General features: G+C 31.1%; 2 protein-coding genes across 10 annotated transcripts; one reads left to right on the forward strand and one right to left on the reverse strand.

The window, feature by feature from the left end:
* Nucleotides 1-7,784: 7,784 nt before the first annotated feature.
* On the reverse strand, nucleotides 7,785-21,596 carry LOC148611819 (uncharacterized). Of its 5 annotated transcripts, none has more exons than XR_015924217.1 (3): nucleotides 18,927-19,058; nucleotides 8,735-8,855; nucleotides 7,785-8,207 (listed from the first exon to the last, which is right to left on the reverse strand). XR_015924217.1 is itself a non-coding variant. In XM_088592723.1 (3 exons), exons 1-3 carry the CDS (start codon nucleotides 21,519-21,521, stop codon nucleotides 8,032-8,034), a joined length of 315 nt encoding a protein of 104 aa, XP_088448849.1. In that variant the 5' UTR covers nucleotides 21,522-21,596; the 3' UTR covers nucleotides 7,785-8,031. The 5 variants fall into 5 exon arrangements, 3 of the variants coding, with proteins under 3 accessions (XP_088448849.1, XP_088448847.1, XP_088448848.1); XR_015924218.1 differs by lacking the exon at nucleotides 18,927-19,058 and adding an exon at nucleotides 10,502-10,539; XM_088592723.1 differs by lacking the exon at nucleotides 18,927-19,058 and adding an exon at nucleotides 21,504-21,596.
* Nucleotides 10,843-24,342, forward strand: LOC148611820 (uncharacterized). 5 transcript variants are annotated; one of them, XR_015924219.1, is made up of 7 exons: nucleotides 10,843-10,977; nucleotides 11,881-12,043; nucleotides 13,139-13,205; nucleotides 16,293-16,893; nucleotides 18,832-18,937; nucleotides 19,587-19,694; nucleotides 23,037-24,342. XR_015924219.1 is itself a non-coding variant. In XM_088592724.1 (5 exons), the coding sequence occupies exons 1-3, from the start codon at nucleotides 16,729-16,731 to the stop codon at nucleotides 18,902-18,904; spliced, it is 309 nt and encodes a 102-aa protein (XP_088448850.1). In that variant the 5' UTR covers nucleotides 16,638-16,728; the 3' UTR covers nucleotides 18,905-18,937; nucleotides 19,587-19,694; nucleotides 23,037-24,342. The 5 variants fall into 5 exon arrangements, 3 of the variants coding, with proteins under 3 accessions (XP_088448850.1, XP_088448851.1, XP_088448853.1); XR_015924220.1 differs by lacking the exon at nucleotides 13,139-13,205; XM_088592724.1 differs by lacking the exons at nucleotides 10,843-10,977; nucleotides 11,881-12,043; nucleotides 13,139-13,205 and adding an exon at nucleotides 17,290-17,360 and having other exon boundaries at nucleotides 16,638-16,893.
* Nucleotides 24,343-24,852: the final 510 nt, after the last annotated feature.

A 24,852-nucleotide genomic window follows, 5' to 3' on the forward strand; every position in this document is an offset into this window, starting at 1 on the left:
TTACAGGACAGGTTACGGAATTACAGGACAGGTTACGGAATTACAGGACAGGTTACGGAATGAAAGAGCTGTTTAACGACAAGAGCAGAAATATAAGTTAGATTGAAAAGCTACTATTGAAAAACGAAGCTTAAAATTGAGGTTCAGAATATGAGACATACTCAGAAAATGGACGAGTTGAAGGCACATGCAGAACTGCCAAATGTAACAGTCAATACAGGTGAGAGTTATGATCATGTCAGTAAGGGATACAATATTCAAGCTTTCGAGAAAGATATGTTACCTTAAAAGATTTGAAAGAATTGCTCTTTGTCAAAAGATATTTTAGGGTTTCTATGACTTGACAGTTCAAGATCACTTTGTAATGAAACTCGACATATAGCTCCTGATTGAATGTCATCTCGTGTAAGTAATGTTCAAGCAAATAACATAAAATCTTAGAGAAAAGGTAGGTACAGGGATGTTATGTGGTGCATTAACTATACCAAATGAGTCATCATGTTCCATGAGTAGAAATCCGATACAGTAAATCATGAGTAGAGTCACTCAACCTATAAAACAATGGAAAATGTGGGTTCACCTGTTTATTTTGGTTGTGTCGGTAGAAAGGTAGTATATGTTTTACGTTAACAGGACTAACAAAGTTGCTGGAATAAAGATAAACACACCGTATTTAACCGGTGAAGTTAATGCATAGTGCATAACTAGTCCTGTTAATGATTTATTAATAGATAATGTATTAAATGTAAACGATCCTGGAAGTCCATGTCCTATTTGGAATGAGACAGAAGTCAGTACTATGAAAATAAACAACAGATAAAAGGCAAGAGTAAATATTTTCGACTGATATCTTGACTGACCTGGTAAGTCCAGTTGATATCAAGAAAGAACAAAATTATGATGAAACTTTGCAGCCAAACATGCAATATTACACAGTTAGGTGAGGAAGGACGGGTTAGAAAGGTACCATTACAGTCTATTCCGCTGATAGATAAGTCTTTCAAGAGAGTATCTGTTGATTTAATTGGTCCTATGTTTCGAGGTAATTAGTATATTTTGACACTGGTTGATTAATCTATCTGTCATCAGGAAGTAGTAGCACTGAAAGGTATAGAGACAGAGAGAGTAGCTGGTAAATATTTTGTCTAGAACATGTGCACCTCAGATGATATTAACTGATAAAAGAATGGCAGATGTAGGTAAGTTATTTCTCTGAGACAGCAGACAACTACAGTATACCATCCCTTGTGTACTGGTTTAATTGAACATTGAAAAGGCAGTTTAAAACTGATGCTTGAGAGAATGTGACATGAATGAACTAAAGACTGGGATATGTATATAAATCCTTCATTATTTGCTAGTCGGGAGGTACCTCATGAAAGCCTGCAATTTTCTTCATTTGAACCGGTATATAAGAGACAGGTAAAAGGCGTACGCATATACTGAATTAACTTTGGACTAAGTTATGGATGATTCTGAAGAGAAGTCGACATACTAGTATGTAATCGATTTTAGGGAGATATAAGAATTTACTTGTGAATTGAATGTGAAGATAACAAGATCGAAGACCAAGAAAGCTTACGTGAGGTTCCATAGACACCTGATATAGAAACTCCAGATAATGTTGATATTACAGATTTGAGTGAATAGTAAACCAGTAAGGTAAATGAGGTACATTCATGTTCTGATATGTTTACTGATAAATCAGGTTGTACACATTTTCTGGAGCATGATATTTGGTTATCCAACGAGATACCTTTTCGAACGATTTCGAATCCGATACCATACCATATGACAGACACTATACATGCAGAGGTAAACAAGATGCTTGAACCTGGTGTTATAGAGGTATCTGATACTCCTTATTCATCTCCAATTGTCATTTGTCAAAAGAAGGTTGGCAAAATTGTTTTCGTATAGAATTTAGAGTTCTAAATAGTCAGACAATTTGCGATGCTGAGCTGATGGCAAACGCAGAAGGTATATTTGAGGAATTGTTTAGGTATAATTTTTTTTCTCTTGCTGTTATCAACAACTGCCTTTGACTGAGAACGAAAAACCTAAAACTGCTTTCAAGACACCATTATTGTTTTATGATAGATTTGTATTATACAGTTTAGATACCTCTGCTGGCTGATTTTGTCACTGTGGATGTCAGCAGCACAATAATAGAATTGTCCGGGCACTATCCATACCAGAAGTGAGCGTGCTATAACTCCCATCTGGGGACACCACAGATTTACAAAACAACAGTCTACATGTGTTTGGACCTTTTCAGACTGGGCGCGTCCAAGCCAGTTTTTAATTCATTCCTCTTAAAATTGTAAATTCTACTAAAATACACCCAGTTACACATTCGATCTCCTGACCAATTATTTTAGTACACAAATTCTGACGTTTAAAACAAATCAAACCATGTTCTAACAGTTTGAATGATATATTTGACTACAACGATAACGAACCACAATATAATAATATAACAAAGTGTGGAAAACATGCAAAATTCTATAATAATCGACTATATCTGCACTAGTACCAATACGCACAGAACCTTTCAAACAAGAAGTCATGATGACGTAAATTGAAAATAGACAAACTTAATCGAAAGATGGATAGAGTGCCTTATAGTTTATGTCTGTGAAAAGAACGATTAAACAAACGTATGTGCGGTCATCGTTAGGAAATTAATACCATCAAATTTCTAGAAATACTAGACACGCAGACTACCTACTGTAATAACTTACGGGTGCAATGAAAACATCAAAAGTACAGGAAACCTTTCAAGCCAATATAACAATAATATAATTTTTATGAATTTATATGACTTTTTATGAGGAACTCGGCGGGTGTTTCTAGAAAACCAGAAGAAGCTTACCCTACCGATGCACCTGGTCCATGCTCCCAGTTTTTAGTGGGATCCAAGTTGCTCATTTGCTTTTGTTACTTTTTATGTATGATTTTAGTTACTTTATGTTCTTTGTTGTGTATGTCTGTTTTCCATGTCTGGTCTTTGTCCCTGGATTACATTCGTTTGATTACCGCTATAACCTTGGTTCCCTTGATTACTCCTTCAAATATAAAAAGCTATTGCAGGATCGAGAATGGGGTCTTCAAGGCTTAAACCTCTGAATGTACTTGCACAAACTCTCCATTTCAATATGGTCCTTCCGGTCATCATCCAAAACGTATCTCTCCAAAATAGCCTTTCCAAAAGTCCCAAGTACCATGCTCCATAAATTTGAAATATAATTTTAAAGCGCCCGCAGGATAACTACGCAAGAAAATGCATGGAATGGGAGGAAGAAGACATTCTTTCTCAGAGTCGGTAAAGGCTGTCAGGTCTTTAATTTTGTGACAAATATTTTAATATACCTGCAACCAAGCCCAAAACATCATTTTTATTTTCTGCATAACGTGTCAAAAATTATTCCAAATCAATTTCAAAATATACCGAAGAAAATGTTTTTAAAATATTGGAATTTTTGATCGACAAGATATTTGTTCAGTGTGGTTGATGCGTTTCTTAACAAATAGTCGACATTTCAATGGGAACAATTGTGCTCTTCTACTTGCTGACCTATTCCTTCACGCTTATTTGGGTGACTTAATAATTAACCTGATCCAAAAGAAGGAACATCGTTTAGCAAAATCTTTTAATTTAAGTTTCCGCTTTACAAAATGCCGTATTATCGTTAAACAATCCTAGCTTCGAGATTTTGATTCATCGCATCTACCCCAAGAAACTTGAGATTAAGGTAACGCCGAGCATTCATTTCCAACCATAAAAATAAACGGGGGAGTCCTGTCTTTGATGAAGGTGATTTTTTTTTTATCTGAATTTGATTAGTCTTTTTCGGTTAAATTTCAACCGTTTCCGCATTCTTAACTTGTTCATATCATGATATTGTGAATTGTTTTCACGGAACTCCTTTGTGACTCGCGTCAGATAGCTGCATAATTGTTCTGGACTAAAAACTTATATAATTAGTTGTAATATGACAATTGACGATGGCGGAGCAGGTAACACCCGAAGTCACTCCCGGTTTTCTTAATGGAAGTTCATTTTGCTCGTGCTTAAGTTTTATATGTGTTTTTTTTTGTTATCTTTACTAACGGTAGTAAGGACACTTGTCTCGACATCACGAAAGTAGACTATTGGGCAAATGTGGAACGCTGTAATATGCGAATATGATTTTATATTCATTTATTTATTTAATATGCTCCCGAAGGGAGAGTATATAGTTGCATTATCAACTGGGTTATGTTACCTAAGTACATATTGCCAACCACAAAACGTTTCAAACCTTCTGTTACGACAGCTTCATTTTCGTATACGGGAAATGCGATAAAGAGCCAAACCAGTCTCGGAAAAATATCGAATCGAAACGAAGCAACTCGAAACAAAATGAATAAAAACGAAATACAATGTAAGTAATAAAACGAATCGGATTTGTCATTAAATAAACAAATATGACATTATAATCAAAACGAAACTTCACTCAAATTTTATAAGATTGGATGTCGCTTTGCTATTTATTTTTCAGAACATGTGGCTAAATAAAAACATAATAACAATTTCTTCAGTTACTTTTATTAATATTAAATTCGACGTTAATATATTGTATGATGGTATATATTGTAAAAATTATGAAATGGGAAAAGAATGATATTTGCACCCCTTAACCAATCAAGTCGGCAATTAACTCTCTTTCAAGACCTTAGATTTAAAACATAAATATATAATATAATATGAACACAGGACAGTGCGTTACTTCCACTGTTCTGATATATGGTTCTGAGGTTCCAGTTTTAAAAAAAAAGTAACAGGAATGGTCACTGTAATTATGACATTTCGGGGGACATGTAAATGCACTGTCTATAAATACTACAAAATAATCAGTAAAAATATGAATTAGTGAGTAATCTTACCGCAATGATGTCTTGACAAAGAAAAATATCTAATTAAAACATTCGTTTGATCCTGAATAAGAATTCAAACGCTATCAGCTCCAAATTATATTAGTTATCAATGACAGCGCGATTAAGAGCCATTCATGTTTCAAACCCTGTGCATATATAGGTGTTGATGACCCCCTTCCCTACACCTTTAAATCATAACAAAAGTAAATATCTGATAGACTTAAGATATGAAAGGAAAATAACAAAAATAAAACTTTCAACAGCCATTTAATTTATCAATAATGTATATCATCTATGCATTTTTTAATTTAATCATGTAATTCGAGCTTACTAATCTCTTTCATTGATTGTCGTTCATTAAAATAATCAAATAATATGATTCATCAATAGCAAAAAGATGAAGAGAAACCGGATTTTATAGTCAACAAACAGAGCATAATCCAATGACAATGACAAGGCAAGGAAAATAGACACATGCACACGAACATGATACCCTTATATAACCTGCATAAAAAACAGAAGTAAAAATCAACCTTGACTTCAATAAAAACTGTGTGCCTGGACCAGGTGCATCAAAAAGGCAAGCGTCCATTACTTTATGGAAACACTCGCCAAGATGTTCATGAAATGTGTCGTCCGGGTAAGAAGGAATGATCCTACAGATGAAAGGAAAGTTGACAACAATGAACGAGAAGTCACTGCGTTTATCGTATACAGTTTGGTCATGACTCTTTCCTTTCCATTGTTTGTCATTTTTAGAGAAAGACAAAATATACGACTCACTTTAAAGGTGCTGTAGTGTCATTTGTCTCAAGTTTGTTGGGGTAGCCGTGATATATCATATCCCCGAATGTAGGATCGTTCAAAGACAAAAAGTTACCTATACTAAGCATAAAAGATACCTATGTACTAAGATAAAAGAATCTGGCTAAACGATAAGCCTACTTTTAGATAATGAAATCAGCTACACAAGATTATCTGTGCATTAAGCTTTCCGAACTGTTTACGAGTAACAAGGATGTGTAATGATTTTAAGTCGTGATTCCACAGAGCTCTCATTGGAACCAATTAGCGAGCGGAAATCAAAAGAATATCATCTAAGGATAAAAACTAAACAGGGAAAACAGACAACACACCAAAGAACACAGAATGATCAAAATAATATTCACAAAGAAATAAAAGTAAAAGGGGAACTTGGTATTTACTTAAAACTGGGAGGATGGGCCAGGTGCACGGGTAAGATAAGCGTCGTCTTCCTTTATAGAAACACCTACCGATTGACTGAAAAACGTCAAGTCCGGGTTAGACGAAAGAGGAAAAACATCATTGACACGGTAAACAAGTGGTTTCTCGGGATGCTGATGGATTGATCATACTGATCTACAAGTTCAAGGATTGTATAGGAATAGTAGTATAAAGAGTTGAAAAATTATAAGAGTTGATACAATTAGATTTCGATAAAAGTCTTGTACTTAGATTTCTAATTTTTTCGAATTTTCAGTGTCCACATTTAATTGATACCGCTCAGAACGTATCACCTGTCGCGGTAAGACTTAAAAAAGTATAGAAGTTAATTATTTTAAAAGATATTTGGTAGTACATTTTTCAGATCTAGTTATGAAACTTTGTTTGTATGGATTTTTGTGAGGTTCTAAAATCAAACACTGTTACAGAGATCACAATCATTGTCTCTGGTAGAGAGACCGAAAGAGAATAGAATGAATTTATTATTTCTAACTATTGTTACTTGAGTGAGTGTGGGAGCAGCAGTAGTCTGTTACGATAAGTATTTTCCTTGGCATACCTTTATTTTTTATAAGCATACTTCGGGATATAGGATAATTATTATTACAATTATAGATTTGTATTTGATTCCAGGCTGTAACTCAATAAGGGAAATTTAATTAATAATTTCTCTGCTCTTCCATTAATGACCCCACCGCCTTCGAAATTTGTAAAGCAAATGTTTACACGTTCAAACGATGATTCAGACGTCACAAAACGTCACGACTCGGAGACACATCTTTTACACTTGCACAACCGCACATTAAACGCAGAAAATGCGACCAGGGGAATACTTGCTTGTCATTTTAACAGACTTCAGTTTGAGCTGAAAGGTGCAATGATTTCCCTTTAAATACTAAAATTCTGGATAGTTCTTTAAGTCCGTCCGTACTTTGTCCAGGAATTGTGTAAGATGTAATATTTTGTGTTTATAATACGATATGCTTGCAAAACTAATGTGTGTTAATAATCCAAGCGTAAACTACCCAAAGTTGGTTATGTCGAAAGGGAGTCACTACAAACCTTAAATCATGTTTGGAAGAACCAATTGTCATCTTTTAACAGATGTCTTTACCATTGGTAGATACTACGTAACGGAAAGACACTAATACTTAATATGAATTGTACGACATAGAAGTGCATACTCTACCTAACCTTTTTACTGCATTTGCTTATTAGTACACTATTTTAGTGCAGAAATTATGTAAACTGCATGTATTTTGTAAGAGTTTCAGTGATTTTACTATTTAAATGTCAAGAGGAATAATATTGAAAGAAATGTAAATTTTCTCACCTGCTGATCTTTTTCATTTTTTTTTTCTTTTTTTTTTGTTGATTTCATCATGAATATTGTTTTTAATGTTAGGAATTTTCCGCCAAACTCTCTAATTTTCGGCTACGAAAAAAAGAGACAAAATGGCATAGAAGAACAAAATAATAATTAATAAGTACAATTTTGCAATATATATTATACCTAAGGTGAATCAAATATTTTGTCACAGGTTACAAATCTGTACATCAATTGTTTTGATTCATGTTTACACAACCAGAGTTTACTAAACGTAGTCCTATATTGCTCGATTCTTTATTTTTGGTTTTCCCTGGAGACAAAATACTGGCGAGACACATTTTCTTGAAGCGCCCGGTCCATCAAAAATACACCTGAAAATCAGAAATCTATTAGTTTGAATGTATAGACGTGCCCCTTTATTTAATAAAGTTGATTACAGAAGTTTATAGTCAAATCTAGTTTTAATGTAATAATAAGTTAGTGTATAATAAGTCCATCGTCAACCTTATATTAGCTATATTTCAATCTGTCGACAGTCAACGAATTTCTATAATAGAATACGTCTCCTCAATAAAAGATTGACAGGCCACACATCCCTGCACGTCCAAACCATTTCTGTGCCTACATTGTAATTGTGTCAAATCATTTGCCAGTGGGAGGTGTTCTTTTCTACCAACACCTAAATGAACAACATATGGTGTTCTGTAATACTCTGAAAGAAAGAAACATTTAGTCATTTTTTTGAATATATGTGTGTATAAGGAATTTCTAATGAAATTGAAAAAAAAGCTTTTTCCTTATTATATAGGAGTATTTGCTAAAATTATACAAACTAAGCATTTTCACTTATTCTTTGGCAGTGGTTTGACGTGACGCGACGCGTGACTACAATATATTTAAACTGAATAAAGATACATGTCATAGACAATCCAGTGAGAGGAGACCACCGTCACACAACTATTGATGGTGAAATATTGAAAAAAAATAAGAAACCCGATACATTGTTCTATTTCCTTGTACACATGGAATATGACAATCTGTATTAGAACTATATTTTTTTGACGTGCTAAAAATATCCATGGAAAATGAGGTCAAAAGCCATGTAACATCAATTCGAGCAAATCGATTTGCAGTGTTAATAAAAACTAGCCTTTTCCGGAAGATTATTTTAATTTCTAAACTATACAAAACTTGAATTTAAACATGAAAGAAATAGTTTACAGCTTATTCAAAACTAACCGTTTTGGCACCTGTAAGCACCAGAGTTGTAAAACAACTGTTCTGTTTTTAGAACCGGTATAGTATGCCCTAATTTTGGGAACGTATTTCCTCTTTCTGGAATTGGATCCAGACTTTCAGCCTGTAATATCAAATATTGTGCTATATTAACGTTAATTCCCTTTTATTTATGATTTTTATGAAAACATATTACGTTCTGACATATTCAAATATACAAATAAATACAAGAAACGATACAATATTTAAATTAAGAACGCTTAAAAAATGCTGTCCATGCAAAAACCAGGCAGTTGGTGGCAAATGCCAAATTTGTTTTCAAAATGGTTTTACTTATTTCTGATCACAATTATTTGTAAAAAAAGAGATTAATCTTTAATTTGAGCAAAAGAAGAAGGAGAGATAAAGGGTCTTATTGGCCTAAAATTCAACTAAAATTTATACTAAGGTGTTAAGTGATTTAATTGTAAATTTGGAGACTTGAATCTATCAAGAGAATGAGAAAACATAAAGACTCTACATATTTCTTGCATTAAATAGACAGAAAAATACTAGAAGTTTACCAATATTCAAATAAACTGTCAAATTTTATACTTTTTGGTCAAGTCCACGTTTAGTGCAATTATTCACATTCATTATTACATGGCTTATCATATGTGAAAATATAAAGTTCGTTTTTGGATTTAAAACAAACTTATTTAAAAAAAAAAACTTATATATATGATATATAAATAACATTGGAACAAAAACAATGCGACTAATATCAAAGGACTTGACTGACTTTTTCACGGACAGCCTTTTAAAAGATCGAATATGTGTTTTTAACGTTCTACGTAACACTGTAACTTAAATTATATCAGAGACAGTTTCTGGGCGGAATACGGATGGGTAAAAATAAGTATCGGGTACTTCAGTTTGCAGAACCACACAGGGTTACTATTGCATCTTTTAACTGACCCGAACTTTTGTTTTCATTGGTATTCCTAGGGTCCTACTTTCTGTATTTAATATGTGATGGCACTAGCATTAAAGACGTTGTTCGCATTGTGATATTACAACTTCAAACAGCCTCTGCGTTTTTATTTGGTAAGCCACAATCAATTAAAAAATAAAATCAGAATGTTGTAATTTTTCTTGTAAAGTGGTTAATAATGATAGCAAGCTTAGTAGTTTAGAGTATAAACTTTTTTTAAGCTTGCATCGTCAATGTCAGAGCATTTATAAGTAGAGTTTCTAGTTCATTAACTAGGACGGATATTTTGATAAAAATCATATGAATAATTTTTTATGTGATCAATTCATTACTTCATGGTTTAGATAAATTTCCAACTCATTCCGTGGTCAGTTTTATGAAAAAAAATGTAAAATTTCCGATAGAATCAGGAAGATGGACCAATGCAAATAGACAAGACAGAATGTGTTTCGCTATGTAGCAACGGCATTAGTGATGAAATCTATTTATATTTAAATGTAATAAGATAATTCTACTTATTACACGAAAATGCAAATGTAATCAAAATTGCTTGCTTGTTGTCTATCTTCAATGTTCACAGCGTAATACTTGAATCATCCACTGCTGACATCAATACTCAAATTCAAAGTATAGTCTTTTTAATACACGCTTACCGTAAAATCAACAGAAAAAGGGAAACGGAGACTTCGACTACCTACTTTACATGGTTTTTACATACATGTAACGATACGAGTTAAGAGTAGAACATTTACCTCCTAAAACACCATGGATATATGTAGTGGAACAAAAATACATACCCCATAAAATAAAGGTAGAATTCAGAACAAAATGTAACGAGCAAGGAGAAAAAAACTCATTGACCTTGGACATATTTTATATAAGTAATTTTAAAATTAAAGAACAGTTCGACAATAACTATTTATGTAACTGGTATTCAAATGATTAAATGTGACTATCAAAATAAGATATATTTGTAACAAAGTGGTTTTATTTCTTTGTGAAACAAAAAATTTGATATTTATTTTTTTTATGAAACTTAAAACTAGATATAGATCTTGGCCATATTTTATATAAGTAATTTTAAATTTAAAGAACAGTTCGACAATAACTATTTATGCAACTGGTATTTAAATGATTAAATGTGACAATCATGCAAGGGAACGAAGTTCATATTCTAAACAGAATTAAAAAAAGCAAGCTTTAACAAGTCAGCTGATTCGCGGGACGAATCCAAGTATAATGGAGTTTTGACTTGCAGATAAAACACAAAAAGGTAAGCCTAAGCAATATTCATAATTAATCTATTATAACCAGTCTCAGAAAACGGAATTTTTGTGTTATGAACACACATTATTCAAACATGTACTAAATTGTACATGTTTCCTATCAGTAAATGTTCTGTTTGTATGTATAGGTCACATTAACACGGAACTCTGAGGCTAGTCCAAATTTGTTTTTTTTTTCAAATTATGTAAACATTTAAAATTGATATATATTTCCATGAAATTCTTAAGAAAAAACAACACACAAAAAATATGAAAAACACTGTTTAACACAAATTTTACGTCTTTGTGTTATCAAAATATAAAAACATGCTAGAAATTAGAAATATTATAAAAGGAATTGTATGAGAAATTAGGGAAAATGGTCGGCTAATGAAAACTTGACAAATATCTTTACCAAAACAAATGTCTGTCTATTCCCATTTTAAAACTGGGGTCAAGACGTGTTATTCATTCTGCTTATAAAAGTTTTTTACAGGTTAAATATCTAAAAATAACACAATGCTATATTTAAATAAGGGAAATGACGAAGGAGAAAATGGCGCCCGGTTTCTTTAAGAAATTGCCACTACATTTTTAGTATTTCTTGCAATTAAATACATAAAAAAAAAAATAAATGCGTTGCTTAGTTTATGTAATTAGTAGGGTAACAATGCCAATTTTTGCGAATTTAACCAATAGAGCATCTACATGGTGGCAATTGTGCTTATTTATCTGCTCACCATAGCACTCTTGACCTTTTCTCAAATACAGTCTTAACAATGCTGTTTTAATTAGATTTATGTTATCCTCTTAAAATCACAGATACATAACTGATATCAAGGGAAGCTCATTAATTTGATATAAACAAAATTGTGCAAAAAATATTTTTAAAATCAGCATTGTATTTGCAGATGCATGGAAAGATGCACAGCAAGAGCCAGCATTTCTCAGTATTATGATGAATCTATATCATGTTGTATTAGCAAAAACGTTAGCCAACAAGCCTGTATAAAAAAAGAAAAACTTTAAAGAATACTTACCATGCTATTAGAATAAAGCATATGGCGTCGACCGGTTAGTTTCGCATTAAGGTGGATATAAATGTACTATTATTAGACTGGCGGTATTTTTTTTGTTTAAAAAAGTGTCAAAAAGCATTTTTTATGGTCCTTGGGTAATGAAATCTAGAATAAAACACTTCACTTAGTTGTATCGATTAAAGTAAGGTAAAGGTCATATTGACCGAGATTATTCCTTGTATAAATTAGCACCCCCTCTCACCTATCCATCGAAAGTTAAAGATTATATTTGTTAATTTTGTTTTCTTTAACATTTAATATTCACAATTTTGTCTATAGTATTGTTGTGAAATACGTAAATAATCCCAGTTTTGAAGAAGAATGTTTCTATGACATGTTAGAAAAGACCAATACAAGCTTGTCAATACAGGTTTGTAAGTTTTTAAGTGGTATAATGAAGATTATAAAACATTTTGATCTTTTTTTTATGAAAAAATCTTGGTTTTGAAGTTTTCAAATATATCGAAATAGTTGTTTTAAAATTTATTTCTCAATACATCAGAACTTAGATGTAAGGCCTGCTGGGGGGGGGGGGGGTTAAGAAACTGCTGCTATGTGGATACCATTGTTTTTTTAGTCGTGCACTTATTTGTTCAATGTTAAACAGAACACGTCCTATGACTCGATTTTGCAATACTTTTTTCAACTTAAGAGCTTGTGGTAAAGAATCATGCATTTCCAGTATGTCATTGCATACTATCAAAACTTATTTCTTTCAAATACAGAATGTTTTCCACGTGATTAATTTATGTTTACCAACTAATTTGCTATGTATATGAGCTTTGAAACTTATTTAGAGCAATTAATCGGGTAGAGTTGAGTAATATACTTCACAAAAAGTGTCAGCATTTTGTTTTTTTATGCATAAATGTGTGTAAGATAATTTATACACTTTAAATAACTGTCTATCTAAGAGCAAATCAGATTGTCATTTCTGAATCGAACATTTTGATATGACGTACTTCAACGTTCTTGCTTCAAAGTTCTTGCCCTCGTGGCCAGTCCATGGTAAAACAATGATAAAATGGGGTTTCTGTGAAAAACAATCTGGTTTGTTATATTGTTAAATTCATTGTAATTATTATTACAGAAGAAAATAGAGAAGCTAAATGGACGTTTGAAGTCAAAGAAAAGTCTTTGTTACTACAGAAAATGAAGTGAGTACATTTTAGCTTTGTGTACCTGTATGTACCACATTGAAATTAGATGCTCTCCTGCTGAAATGAATGGAAACTTGATTCTTTAAGTTTTCACATGTCTACAATTTGTTTTTGAATCACTAATCAAGTATGTAAGCAGGGTGCAGGGAGATTCATTATAAGTCTATTAAGGGACACATATGCTGTTAATAATGTTTAGCAAGCCTTTCTGGAAGGTATAAGATAGTTCAAAATGACAATGTTGTTGCAAAATTACTATTTATCATATGAAGTGGACTAGGATATACCTGATTCATATAGAAATATTTATTATCCAATTAAAATGTTGTTATAGATTGCCAGCTACTTTGATAACTATATCATGTATGAGCAAAACAGTTTTTGCTTGTACTCAATATCAATTGGTTATACAAGGTTTAAAATGACAAACTAAACAAAGCTATAACTCACCTTAAACGATATTTTTAATGATATTAACGTGAATGTACATATGGCGTATGTGGATTTTCAAGTTTTGACAACTAAAGATTCATTTTGCATATATATATACACAATCTGACAAGTTAGAAAAGAAAACAAAATTTGTCAGGTCCTTCAAAAACTTTTTATGAGCAACTTGGCGAATGTTTCTAGAAAAGCAGAGGACGCTTACCCTACCGGTGCACCTGGTCCATGCTCCCAGTTTTTAGTGGAGTCCGAGTTGCTCATTTACTTTTGTTACTTTGTATGTATGATTTTAGTTACTTTATGTTCTTTGTTGTGTATGTCTGTTTTCCATGTCTGGTCTTTGTCCCTGGATTACATTCTTTTGATTGCCGCTATAACCTTGGTTTGGTTCCCTTGATTACTCTTTCAGTACTTACCTTTTTAAATTATATTTTAATGTTATTATAAAAACCTTCAATATAAACTTTACACATAACAACAATATATAGCTATTAAAGGTATAGAATGAATGAAGTGCATATGTATTTCTTTGTTATTTAACTAAAAGAGAAGTGTACACTTATTAGTTCATACAAAACACCACAATTTGTGTTTGAAGCAATGAAATAATATATATAAATAACAATCAATTTGATATTGCAATTTTTGATATGTTGTATACATGTTTCAAGGTGTAACCTCCCATTATGACTATGATACTCAAATACATAGGAAGATCTAAATCCAAACCAAAATTGTTTACAAGAAAAATTAAAAGCCAAATCTATCACGTTAATATCTTAATATAGATTATTCTGCAAAAGAAACACAAAAGTGAACATTGGTTTCAGTAATTTGAACATTATTGTTGATCACATTTTTTTCTTAAGTTGAATATTCCGTATAATAATGCAGGTGGAACGATTTTATACACTTTGTATATTTTAGCAATGAATAAGTCAGAAGTTTCACAGAAACTACGGTTTTTGGTCCAATAAATTGATAATCATTTTTCATACATAACTATAGTTGTTTCCACCTATCTTTCGTGAAAAACCGACAGCTAACAGTTGTTTTATCTAAGTAATCTACGTGATCACAGTAAAAACCTAGGGATAACATTGTTTTAAGTACATTGTGCACTATTATATTATCTGTTTATTCCAATAAACTGATGTTGCAACTTATAGAGTATAGTTTCAAGATTAAAAATTAAGTAATGAATCATTAGTATCTCGAAATAGTATGTTTCTCCTATTTGTTCATTAAACTGTTTTTAAAGTCTCAATGATCCCTTCTACTGCATGCATATATTGTATATATGGTAAGACCATTTAGATAAATATATTTCAAGGATAGATTGTCGTTTGTTATTGGGTTATATCATAAGCTTTGATGATTAATAATAAAACGCAATTGTAAAAGACTCGATTAAATATTTCCAAGAGTTCCGAAAAGTGAATACTTTTTTGGAAAAGTTACAACTAGATAATGTAAATTTTACGTGGACCATCGTACGACCCCTAACTCAAACAAGGCAGAGCACGATTAAGTCCATTGTAGCATAAACAGTTTGAAATGAGTTCATACATACTTTAGTGGAGTCCCCGAGTTGCTCCTTTACATTTATTTCTTTGTATGTTTTGGTTATTTATGTCTTTTATCGTGTGTGTGTCAAGTCCGCTAGAATCATGGTTCCTTTGATTACATCCACAAATGTGATCAAGCACGCTTTAACTGAATGAAACAACTTATTTACTTTGGGTTTCTACTTGTCAGTCTATTTTCTTGTTATTTATTTACTACTATTTTGAAGCATTGGGGTACTTCAAATTGATATTGCAGTTTATAAGTGGGGATTCTTTTGAAAAGAATATTGTAGATAGGAATTGATTACATGCAATTGTAAAATGAAAAAAAACAATCGTGCGATGTCACCTAATTATGGCGTTAAGTACATCTTCGTCATTTTACCAAATAACACACAAACTTACGAACCCCATTAATGACACTTTCCATATTTGTAACCTTGGCAAACTCAACTTCTTTCGGTAAATTTTGATTTTGAATTTGTCAGCTGAGTATCCCACAATGCATCACAAAAGCATGGGGCTACGTAAGGGATAAACAAGTTTTAAAAAAGGTTTGTTACATACGTCCTGGCATAATTAAGAAAACCAGATCATCTTCACGAATGACATTTTGAAATAAAAATTGTATTTAATAATACACCGATTTGGCCACTTTCATTGAACTTTACCGTTTTATTAACTGTCACTTTGAACTGCAACAATCAGCACCAAATCAAAACATATCTTGTATATTTCAAAACTATCCTATTGACAGTTTTTTGTAGGTGTTCACTCATACTTCATCATATGTACGTATGTTGCTTTGAATTTGGAAAATGCCACACACAAAAAACATCATTTAATAACCACAATAAGTGGCAACTTAGAATATAAAAAAAAAACCAAAACACAAGTACATGTGCAACCTAAATTCAACTAAGTGTATGACAGTTTGAGTGTAAATAACATGTCTTCCAATGATTGTGCAGAATAAAAGACAGATATTTGGACAAGCAGACACAACGAGAATGGGAATAGGAATGTAAATTTCTGTTTATGTATAAAAATATAAATGTTTTCTGTCTAGACTACACCTTTAAAGGCAAATCTTCTGAAGAAATTTACAGTATGACAAAGGCAAAGCAGATAGACACTATAATGAAAAATGATAGGAAAGTATCAAGTTGATATGCATCTTAATATGTTTGTATATTCCAAGAAAAATAACAAGATATTTACATTTTTGAAAACCTTTATCTGTGTTGATATCCACTTTCCCATTTTGAAAACACAAACGTAGGAAACGTCTTCAGAATTGATTGATTCAATCTCTTTATCTGCATTATTGGATTATCTTTATTGTTGTTTTAAATTCAACACAAAGTATAATACAACTCTTAACGATCCAACTTCATTTCTTGTAGTAATGTTTGGAACCTTTATATGAAATAAATAAAACAAACGAATAGATAGAAAGATAATGAATGTAATATGAATGTAACATTAAGAACTATATTGGGTATATGAAAACAGCTTATTTGATACATGTTATAATTCATATCGTATGCATGACATATTTATTTTTATTCATTCAGGCAGGGGCAGGACATACTTGTACATCAAAAGAAATGCTTGCTTTAACTCCTGTGATGAAATGTTCTCATGATGATGCATTAATGAATGTTCTGGTAAATGCTGTTTTACAAAAAGTGTGTTAAATGAATGACATAGCATGTTTGAAATAGAAATAATTATGATATGTTATAAGATAAAACCTCATTTTGTTAAAAGACTGTCCATTTAAAACCAGACAGTTCCTATGACATGAATGGCACAAGATAAATTTTATCACACATGTTTTGTTCATGTTTATATTTATATCATATCTACGTCCAATTGTACAAAGATTTTCAAATTGACAATGATTGACTTAGAAAAGTATTTTATACTTCTGTAAGAAAGAAACCAAATTTTGAACAGAACGCAAGAGTTATCTCTCTTTTCAATAAAATTCAATCCTTTCTATGCAATTCATTTCTTTTTAACCAGTGCAGTTAATAAAATAAACAATGTTTAACTTTTAGAAAGCATGGACATTTGATAACTTGGCATGTGCCTTCTACTGCCCTGTATTTGCGTGGATGCCCTCTAAAAGGTATTATTGGCCTACACATTAGAAAAAAGCACTGAAGACATGACAATATTTACTCTCATGTAAAACGTATATCAATTATATACAGACTAACCATTATACTACATTTTTTTTCTTATTTCCAGTATAAGATATTGTGATCATTACAGGATTCATATGATCATCTCAAAACGTTGCAATGTATAAATATTATAAATACCATTTTACTAATAAGTATTACTGCTATAAGTGTCAATTGTTTTGGCATTTTTATACTGAAAGAACTATAGATAATTTATGTATTATACCAGTATGGTAAAATGCCGAAATTTATGGTCAAAGGGAAAACAAAATGCCTGAACAAATTGTATTTAATTTGAAGCATAATTACCAGCATAATAAATGTATCGCTTTAAAATGGATTACCATGGACACAACTGTTAATTAATAACTTTAAACTCTTAAGGAAATACCCATTATTATAGTATTTTTGTTTCCTTCTTCCTTCCTAAAATACTTAATTATTTATCTGTCAGTAAAAATATATATGTGCCTGTACTTTTCTCGCATTTTAAATAAGCCAGCAAAGTATATTTTGTATAATCGGAATGAATACTTGTCACATTCATTTTTTTCTTTTATAAATCAAGCATGGAAGAAAACATTTCGTTAACTCCATTCAAGTTACATATTTTAACTTTAAACGAAAAACAACTTTACATATCTTCATGTAATATTATTTGAAAATTAGATTAAATCTAAAACAAATAATGCTTACTTTTTGTACTAACCCGCATAGTCTTTAAATAGTAAAAATAAATGTAAATAGAACGCTCCCTCTCCCTGTGTTACATGTTAAAATTAAAGAAACAAAATGTACATTATTCAAAGAATACTGCTGCAAATTTATAACTTTAAACCTGCAATTTATTTGAACTAACATAAATTAATCAAACGTTATAATATGAAAGGGTGCAAAACATTGCGACATACATTGCATGATATTCCTTAAGAATTCTCATAACTTATTAAACACATAATGAGAAGTATTTATGCAGAATAAAAGCTCATAAACTTGTAAAACAGTTATCAAAAGAAGTGCATTTAAGCTTTTTTATCACTGAAAAAAAAAAAAAAAAAAAAACAGATTTTTTAGTGGTTTTCCTGTTCAATATTAAACATTTTCCATATACTGACTTCTTAATTTCGATATGAATATGGTCAAGAAACTGTCATGGATATGTGTCAGTGTGTTTTTTTGTTGTTGTTCTGATGTGTATCTATAAAACAGAGTTTGTTGATGTGGTATATATGTTCAATGTAAATATACTAAATAAATGCCTTGACTTTGTGGAAGAGGTTTTAGAGAAGCCAACATCCTACCTTAAAAATCTGAAAATTTAAACTTTGCAATGGTCCAGGACTAGATATCGTAACAAAACCACACATAAGGTATACATTTTGTGCCTGTATAATGTTTTGCTGTTCATTCTAGAGAATATGAGCTGGACGATATTAACGGACAAGTTCTGCTACCTGTTTTTTCTATACAAACGTCAACACAATAAACCATTTGATGTATCTGATTACCTTTAATTATGGTGAGCCTTAAATATTATCCAAATCACTTATTATTATACCCATTTTATTTTCCGACAGAATTAACAGATTTGGTTTGTGTTTGAATTTCGAATCTAACAGCTGAGTATCCCATAATGCATCATTCAGACAAGGGGCTCCGTAAAGGATAACATAACCAGAAAATATTCTGCATTTGCTTTCACCAATAAAAAGAATAAAACTCGGTGCCAAATGTCTTCGCTACTTCCAATATAAATAATCATAATTATTTTCATTAGTCTACTTTTGAGCAGTTTTCACGCATATACAGAAATTTGCAGTATTAGGATGATGATTTAAAAGAACATTATAGATGAAGTCACATGTTTACATACAAATATGTTAATGATAAGAATAAAGTACTCAAATAGCAACGGGAAGTACTGAAATAGCATAAACAAGAATACATTGTACCAGGAAAGTATGTGTTTATAGTTTAACGCAGACTTAAAACTGAAAAGCCTTTTGATTATTTCAAATAATGCTAATATAATGCAGTTGAAAGCTGTTAAGAAGTGAAATAGTATGATTAAATTAGTGTACAAATACATATTGTCAATGTCTTTACAAAATATCCATTTGAACATTTTTTCTGCGTTCACTATAAACACATTGTCTGTTCTATTCTAGGGTATACCTTAAGAAGTAAACATATTATATATTTTCTGGAAGTAAATTATCAGTTGTACTCATACAAAAACGTGACCAGAAAAGGGGTAGAAACTCAACGACAGTAAGGTTAGTGGTTTATATTTGTAATATTAATTTGGAATTTTCTGTATTTTACAACGGACAGATATATTTAATACCCAGATATTCCTTAGGGGTATTTTGATCATGCTGGTTATATATGGCATAATAATTAATTATTCTAAAATAAAGACTATGTATGTATATTGTTTTACAAATGGTCACTCTGATGTCATACTAGTTAAACATTATCATCGTTGAACAATTACAGAGTGAATACTTGAATAATTGTTGTTCAAGTGCTTACCAACTGTTACCTTATACTTCTCTATTAATTATATACAGACAAAAACAATCATTCACTGATATATGTTATTTCAGCATGCTTTACTATATGTATATTAATTAATTTAATTTAATTTTTATGTCTTATTTTGCTGACATCATATATGAAAAGTTTTACATTGTTTCAAAACAAAATTAATAAGTAGGATGGGAGTTAGAGAATTCCAGCGACACCCCTATGAAACACGTATTGGGTTTCACGCATTTGGTTGAAAAAACTAAGTTAATTTTATATAACTTTACATAAATCATAACAAGTAGTGAAAATGTCAAAAAATTGTGAACAAAGGGAGATAACCACATACTCAAAACATTTGAAACATTGCTTTTCCGTAGACAACAAAAATCTGATTCCTATCTTTATAAAGAAAACAAGGAATGTTAACTGCCTCCGAATTTTATACAATTGACTTTTTGAACTTTTGAATAAAAATTTGAACAACTTAACAAATCTTAGAAAACTATTCAAAAACTATTTATTTAATGTAAAAAAAACTATGATACTGTATTTTCTTCCTTACATAACCTTTGTTTTTCTTTTCAATAAAGTTTAGATAGGGAACCTCTCTAGCCTACCGTACCCTCTCCCCCATTACATATGCTAATAATTCAATATAAGAAAGAAACTTATAAATAGGTTTTATTTTTTAATCAAATTAAATTATATTACTTGAAATAAGATGTAGAAATTGAAAGGTTGCAAGAAAGTGTGATTTACACTACATGATACAAACATATTTCTAAAACATGTAAAACTAAAAATATCTATTTGTCTGCTGTGAAGTGTTCTTGCAGTAAGAAAAAATCACATTATTATGAAATCTAACCAAGACCATGCTCAATCTACACAATGAATTTCCAAATTACTTTCTAATTAACAATGTTATGCAAACAGAAAACTTATTTCCCATTTACAATTATTGCTAACATGTAAAACACATTTGTTTATCTTATATTTCGTGTTTTGTTTGTTTTAATATCATATTTTCTAATCTAAAGAATGGTTGTACAGTACATTGATCATACCAGAGATTACAAGATCATCAAAGGACTAGTCATGATACATGCTCACTATCGTAAATGTAAACAATACAAATCATAATGCGATGACTTTTGATTATGAGATAAGGAGAGCTTAAAACATACGTTCGAATAACAATGAACATACCGTGCCATTTTATTGCATAATGTATATTTATAACTATTAAATGAGTATTTGAACTTCTGTGATTAATTTCACTTCCGAATTTAGCAGCTGCGTCATTTGAGAAAGGGCGACATAAAGGATAATGTTTGTCTTTTTTGCATTCTTTCCATCAACAAGAAACGAGTAAAAAAAATAGGATAAATATCATTGTAAATTGCATTAATGACATTCATTAAATGATGTCTAATATTTTTAGTAATATTCCCCATAACTCAAGTTGTTGAAAGAATTGTACGTGTTTAACTAAAATCATCAAGAAAAATAGTATTATTATCACATTTATTATTTATTACTTTAACTTTTACCTTTCTATAAGTATACATCCAGTCTATGATTTTTTTTTTAATTCGATATTTAAGAATCACATAGTACGATATGATTACAAGCAACACTACAGATGAAGTTAAATGTGTAGATACACATATGCAGACTATACGTACATAGTACCCAAATAGCATCGGGACGTATAAAAATAGCATGTTATAAACAACAATATATTTTTGTACTATGTACAACTGAAAATACTCAGACATACTTCAGAAAGGTTTGAATTTTGAAATGCATGGTGAAAGCTAAACTTGACAACACACAGAAAAATAGGTATTTTTTCATGTTTACAATTTTTGTGCAAATCTACGATAAACACACTATACACATATTTCTTTTCTTTTCATGGAGAGCAATATTTTAAAAAGGCATAACTTTAAATTAATGCAATCATGTTTCATGGTATGTTTTGTTTAAAATATATGAATAATGACTTATTTTTTTAGACTACAATATATTTTAATCACATTTTTCTATCATAACAAATCTAGCAAATCACAGAGGAGTACAAGTACTATATCTATTTAAATGTGCAGTTATCGATTTTCTTTAGGTATATGCTTGTCAAAGTGTGTTTTTCTTTGTTTACGTCATACCTTCCTTGTTTATAAACGTACTCTATGCTTAAGCTCAAATATTTCATTTTCATCCCTTACTTTTTATTTCGAAGTCAATTGATAATACACAACTTTACATATTCTGAAGTTCCAACAATTTAACCACATTTTAACAAAACTAAGAACAGCTGATCGATGTTATTATTCACTGGGATGGCAAATAACTTACTAATGATAAAAATGCAGTTCACTTGTCCATACAGGACAAGAAGTTACATTGTTACACCACCTTTATAATGGGATATTGTAGAAAAGCACGCACCGCATATAAAATATAAGAGTAAAAAAATATTTAGTCAACATAACATAATTTTATTATTTTATACCCTTACCTTATGAGACTACATCGACTTGTACAAAACTGGGTTTTGCAAATACTCAGTAAATCATGAAAATTAAGAATATTATGCAAATCGTATAGAAACTGTTTTTTTTTCAACTTTAGAAATATGAATAAAATGTCATTCACACTTTCGAGATTTATCTATACAACAAATTCTCCAATGCATATGCAATGTAGAATACCGGAATTCATACACTTCAATGAAGATATGGACAATATCAGCATTCCTAAACAATCCTTCAAAACAGAGTATGTGTCATCATCCTGTTAAGTGAAATATTTATTATGATTTTTGCTGATAAGGGATTTGCTTGAGTTTGGTAGCTTGTCTTGGGGTGGGTGGAAGACTGTATAGAAATGTGCAATATTTGAATGATTGGTATTTATGTTTTGTTTTTGTTTTTGTTTTGTTTTTGTTTTTTTGTTTTTGTTTGTAAAATTAGCTTTTCTTTGTAAACAAATTTTTATCTATCTTGGAATCACATCTTTGTTTCCATAAGTCATGAAGTGCATACAATACAAACTAATGTTTACTTTTATTTGAATTGCAGGAATAGAAACAGCAAGCAATCAATACACTTTGTATCAAAACCTGACAACACTTTGATTGATAATTTGCCAAATTACACCTGATTATTAATAGTATAGGGTTTTTTGGTAAATCATAATTAACAAATTGTTGCCTAAATCAGCATCAAAGAAAGGTTAAGAAGACAGTTGCAGATTGGAAACATCATCCTTGTAATGTACTTTTGGTATGTAGACTTGCGCATAGCTATGAGAGACGATAGTTTTGACCATTTAGGACAGGATAATTTTTATGGTATTGTTGTTGTTGTTTAATGGAAAGGACAGTTTAAAAAATTCAAGACTTAGCTAATTCATACTCATGTCAGTGCCTTGTAAATAAATTTCATTTCTTACCTTGCCCCGCAAAAGTTTTGTTTGGCATGAAGACAAATTAAATTATGTATTGCTTTTTAAACATTAGCCATAATGATCATGTTTGAGGCATAATTATAATAGAATGATGTTTTTAATCGTTTAAGAGCTATGGACAAACAAAATTATAGTAGTAGATAGGCGTTTATTCTGGTCAAGGGGAGGTAACTAATATTTATATGGAAATGAAATTCTTATATCAACAAGCTGCAGACTAATGGCACAGTTCCGCAATAGTTCGGAATACGGTTTTACCGTAATTGTTCCGGGTGTTACTTGTGACGCAAAAACTACGTCCGGGGAGTAAACAACAATGAATGAAAATCTGACGATTTCGGACAAATTTTGTATGAATTAGGGAAGTTTTACTCCACTTAGGCAAGGCACCGACTCCAAATGCTTACAATTATAACGTTTTTTAACCGATATTCGCAGATAAAGTGTTAAAGTCGTATAACATTGGAGTTTTTCTTCATCTAAGAGTCAATCATGTATGACACCATGACACGCCCATGTTCTCAATCACCTCTGTCAATGTCAGTTTTGGTTCATATTTCTGGCCGACTGTGGTGGTTTTTTTTTCCAAATAGTTCAAGTGAAAACACAAAAGTGATTGTATTCTCATGAAAGCATATTTTCTAAGTTAAAAAATCGAAAATACAATAAAAATGCAGGGGATCATGATATATCTACATTGTAGGTTTTATCAAAAAGGAGTATGTTCAAGAAGTGCTTATTTGGCCCTGAATTTTGCCATTTTTTTCCCTATTCATTTCTTGGTATGACTGTTATGTAGAATAAGTCTAGAATATTTGCTTGCTACAAAAAAAAAAAAAAAAAAAAAAAAAAAATTGATCATAATCTGCAGGTATTATGTTGACATGATGTCACAATGTCCTGCTAACAATGACAAAACATCTAATTCAGTCGAATTTAGCCAAGTTTTTGTTACTTTGCTGTGAAAGTGACAGTGGCGCCACCCCTCGCCCATGAATATTTTTGTTTAAATTTTATAAATATATTATGTTCTTCAACAAATGATTCAACAAAAAACTTAATGTGCGAGGGGTGGCTCCACATAGAAAATCACATAAATATGATTGAAAATGTTGTTCTTTTGGCCAAAAATAAAAAAAAATCACCTATTTGGGCTACATTTGGAGCTTCACAGTGCTTTAATATTGGCCTTATATTAAAAGCCTATCATTTCTCAATTAAGATGTACAACCTTTCAGTTATACATACATTTACACGAATATTTGAGTAGAATAGAGTAAGACCAGGTTAAATAATTTGGTATTTTTAGGGCGAATCATGGGGGTTCGAGGCTCTGGTCGGTCCTTTAAGTAAGCAGAATGAGAAACTAACAGATTTTGCTGAAATTTGTAGGATTGTTTGCCATCATATGACTTGTGGTTGATCATA

The sequence above is a fragment of the Perna viridis genome, chromosome 7, assembly GCF_037379345.1.
Source record: "Perna viridis isolate PV_CMFRI_1.1 ecotype Kerala chromosome 7, ASM3737934v1, whole genome shotgun sequence".
NCBI lineage: Eukaryota > Metazoa > Mollusca > Bivalvia > Mytilida > Mytilidae > Perna > Perna viridis.

Bases quoted from the DNA above. Each gene is read 5' to 3' on its own strand.
- LOC148611819 (XM_088592721.1), bottom strand. From the start codon at position 16,486: ATGGGAAAGTGGATATCAACACAGATAAAGGTTTTCAAAAAT. The intron at 8,856-16,444 runs GTAAATATCTTG...TTGATATTACAG, and splicing joins AGATAAAGGTTTTCAAAAAT to GCTGAAAGTCTGGATCCAAT. The intron at 8,208-8,734 runs GTTAGTTTTGAA...TCTTTCTTTCAG, and splicing joins TGCTTACAGGTGCCAAAACG to AGTATTACAGAACACCATAT.
- LOC148611820 (XM_088592724.1), top strand. From the start codon at position 16,729: ATGAAAACAGCTTATTTGATACATGTTATAATTCATATCGTATGCATG. The intron at 16,894-17,289 runs GTAAATGCTGTT...TTTAACTTTTAG, and splicing joins ATGCATTAATGAATGTTCTG to AAAGCATGGACATTTGATAA. The intron at 17,361-18,831 runs GTATTATTGGCC...TGTTCATTCTAG, and splicing joins GCGTGGATGCCCTCTAAAAG to AGAATATGAGCTGGACGATA.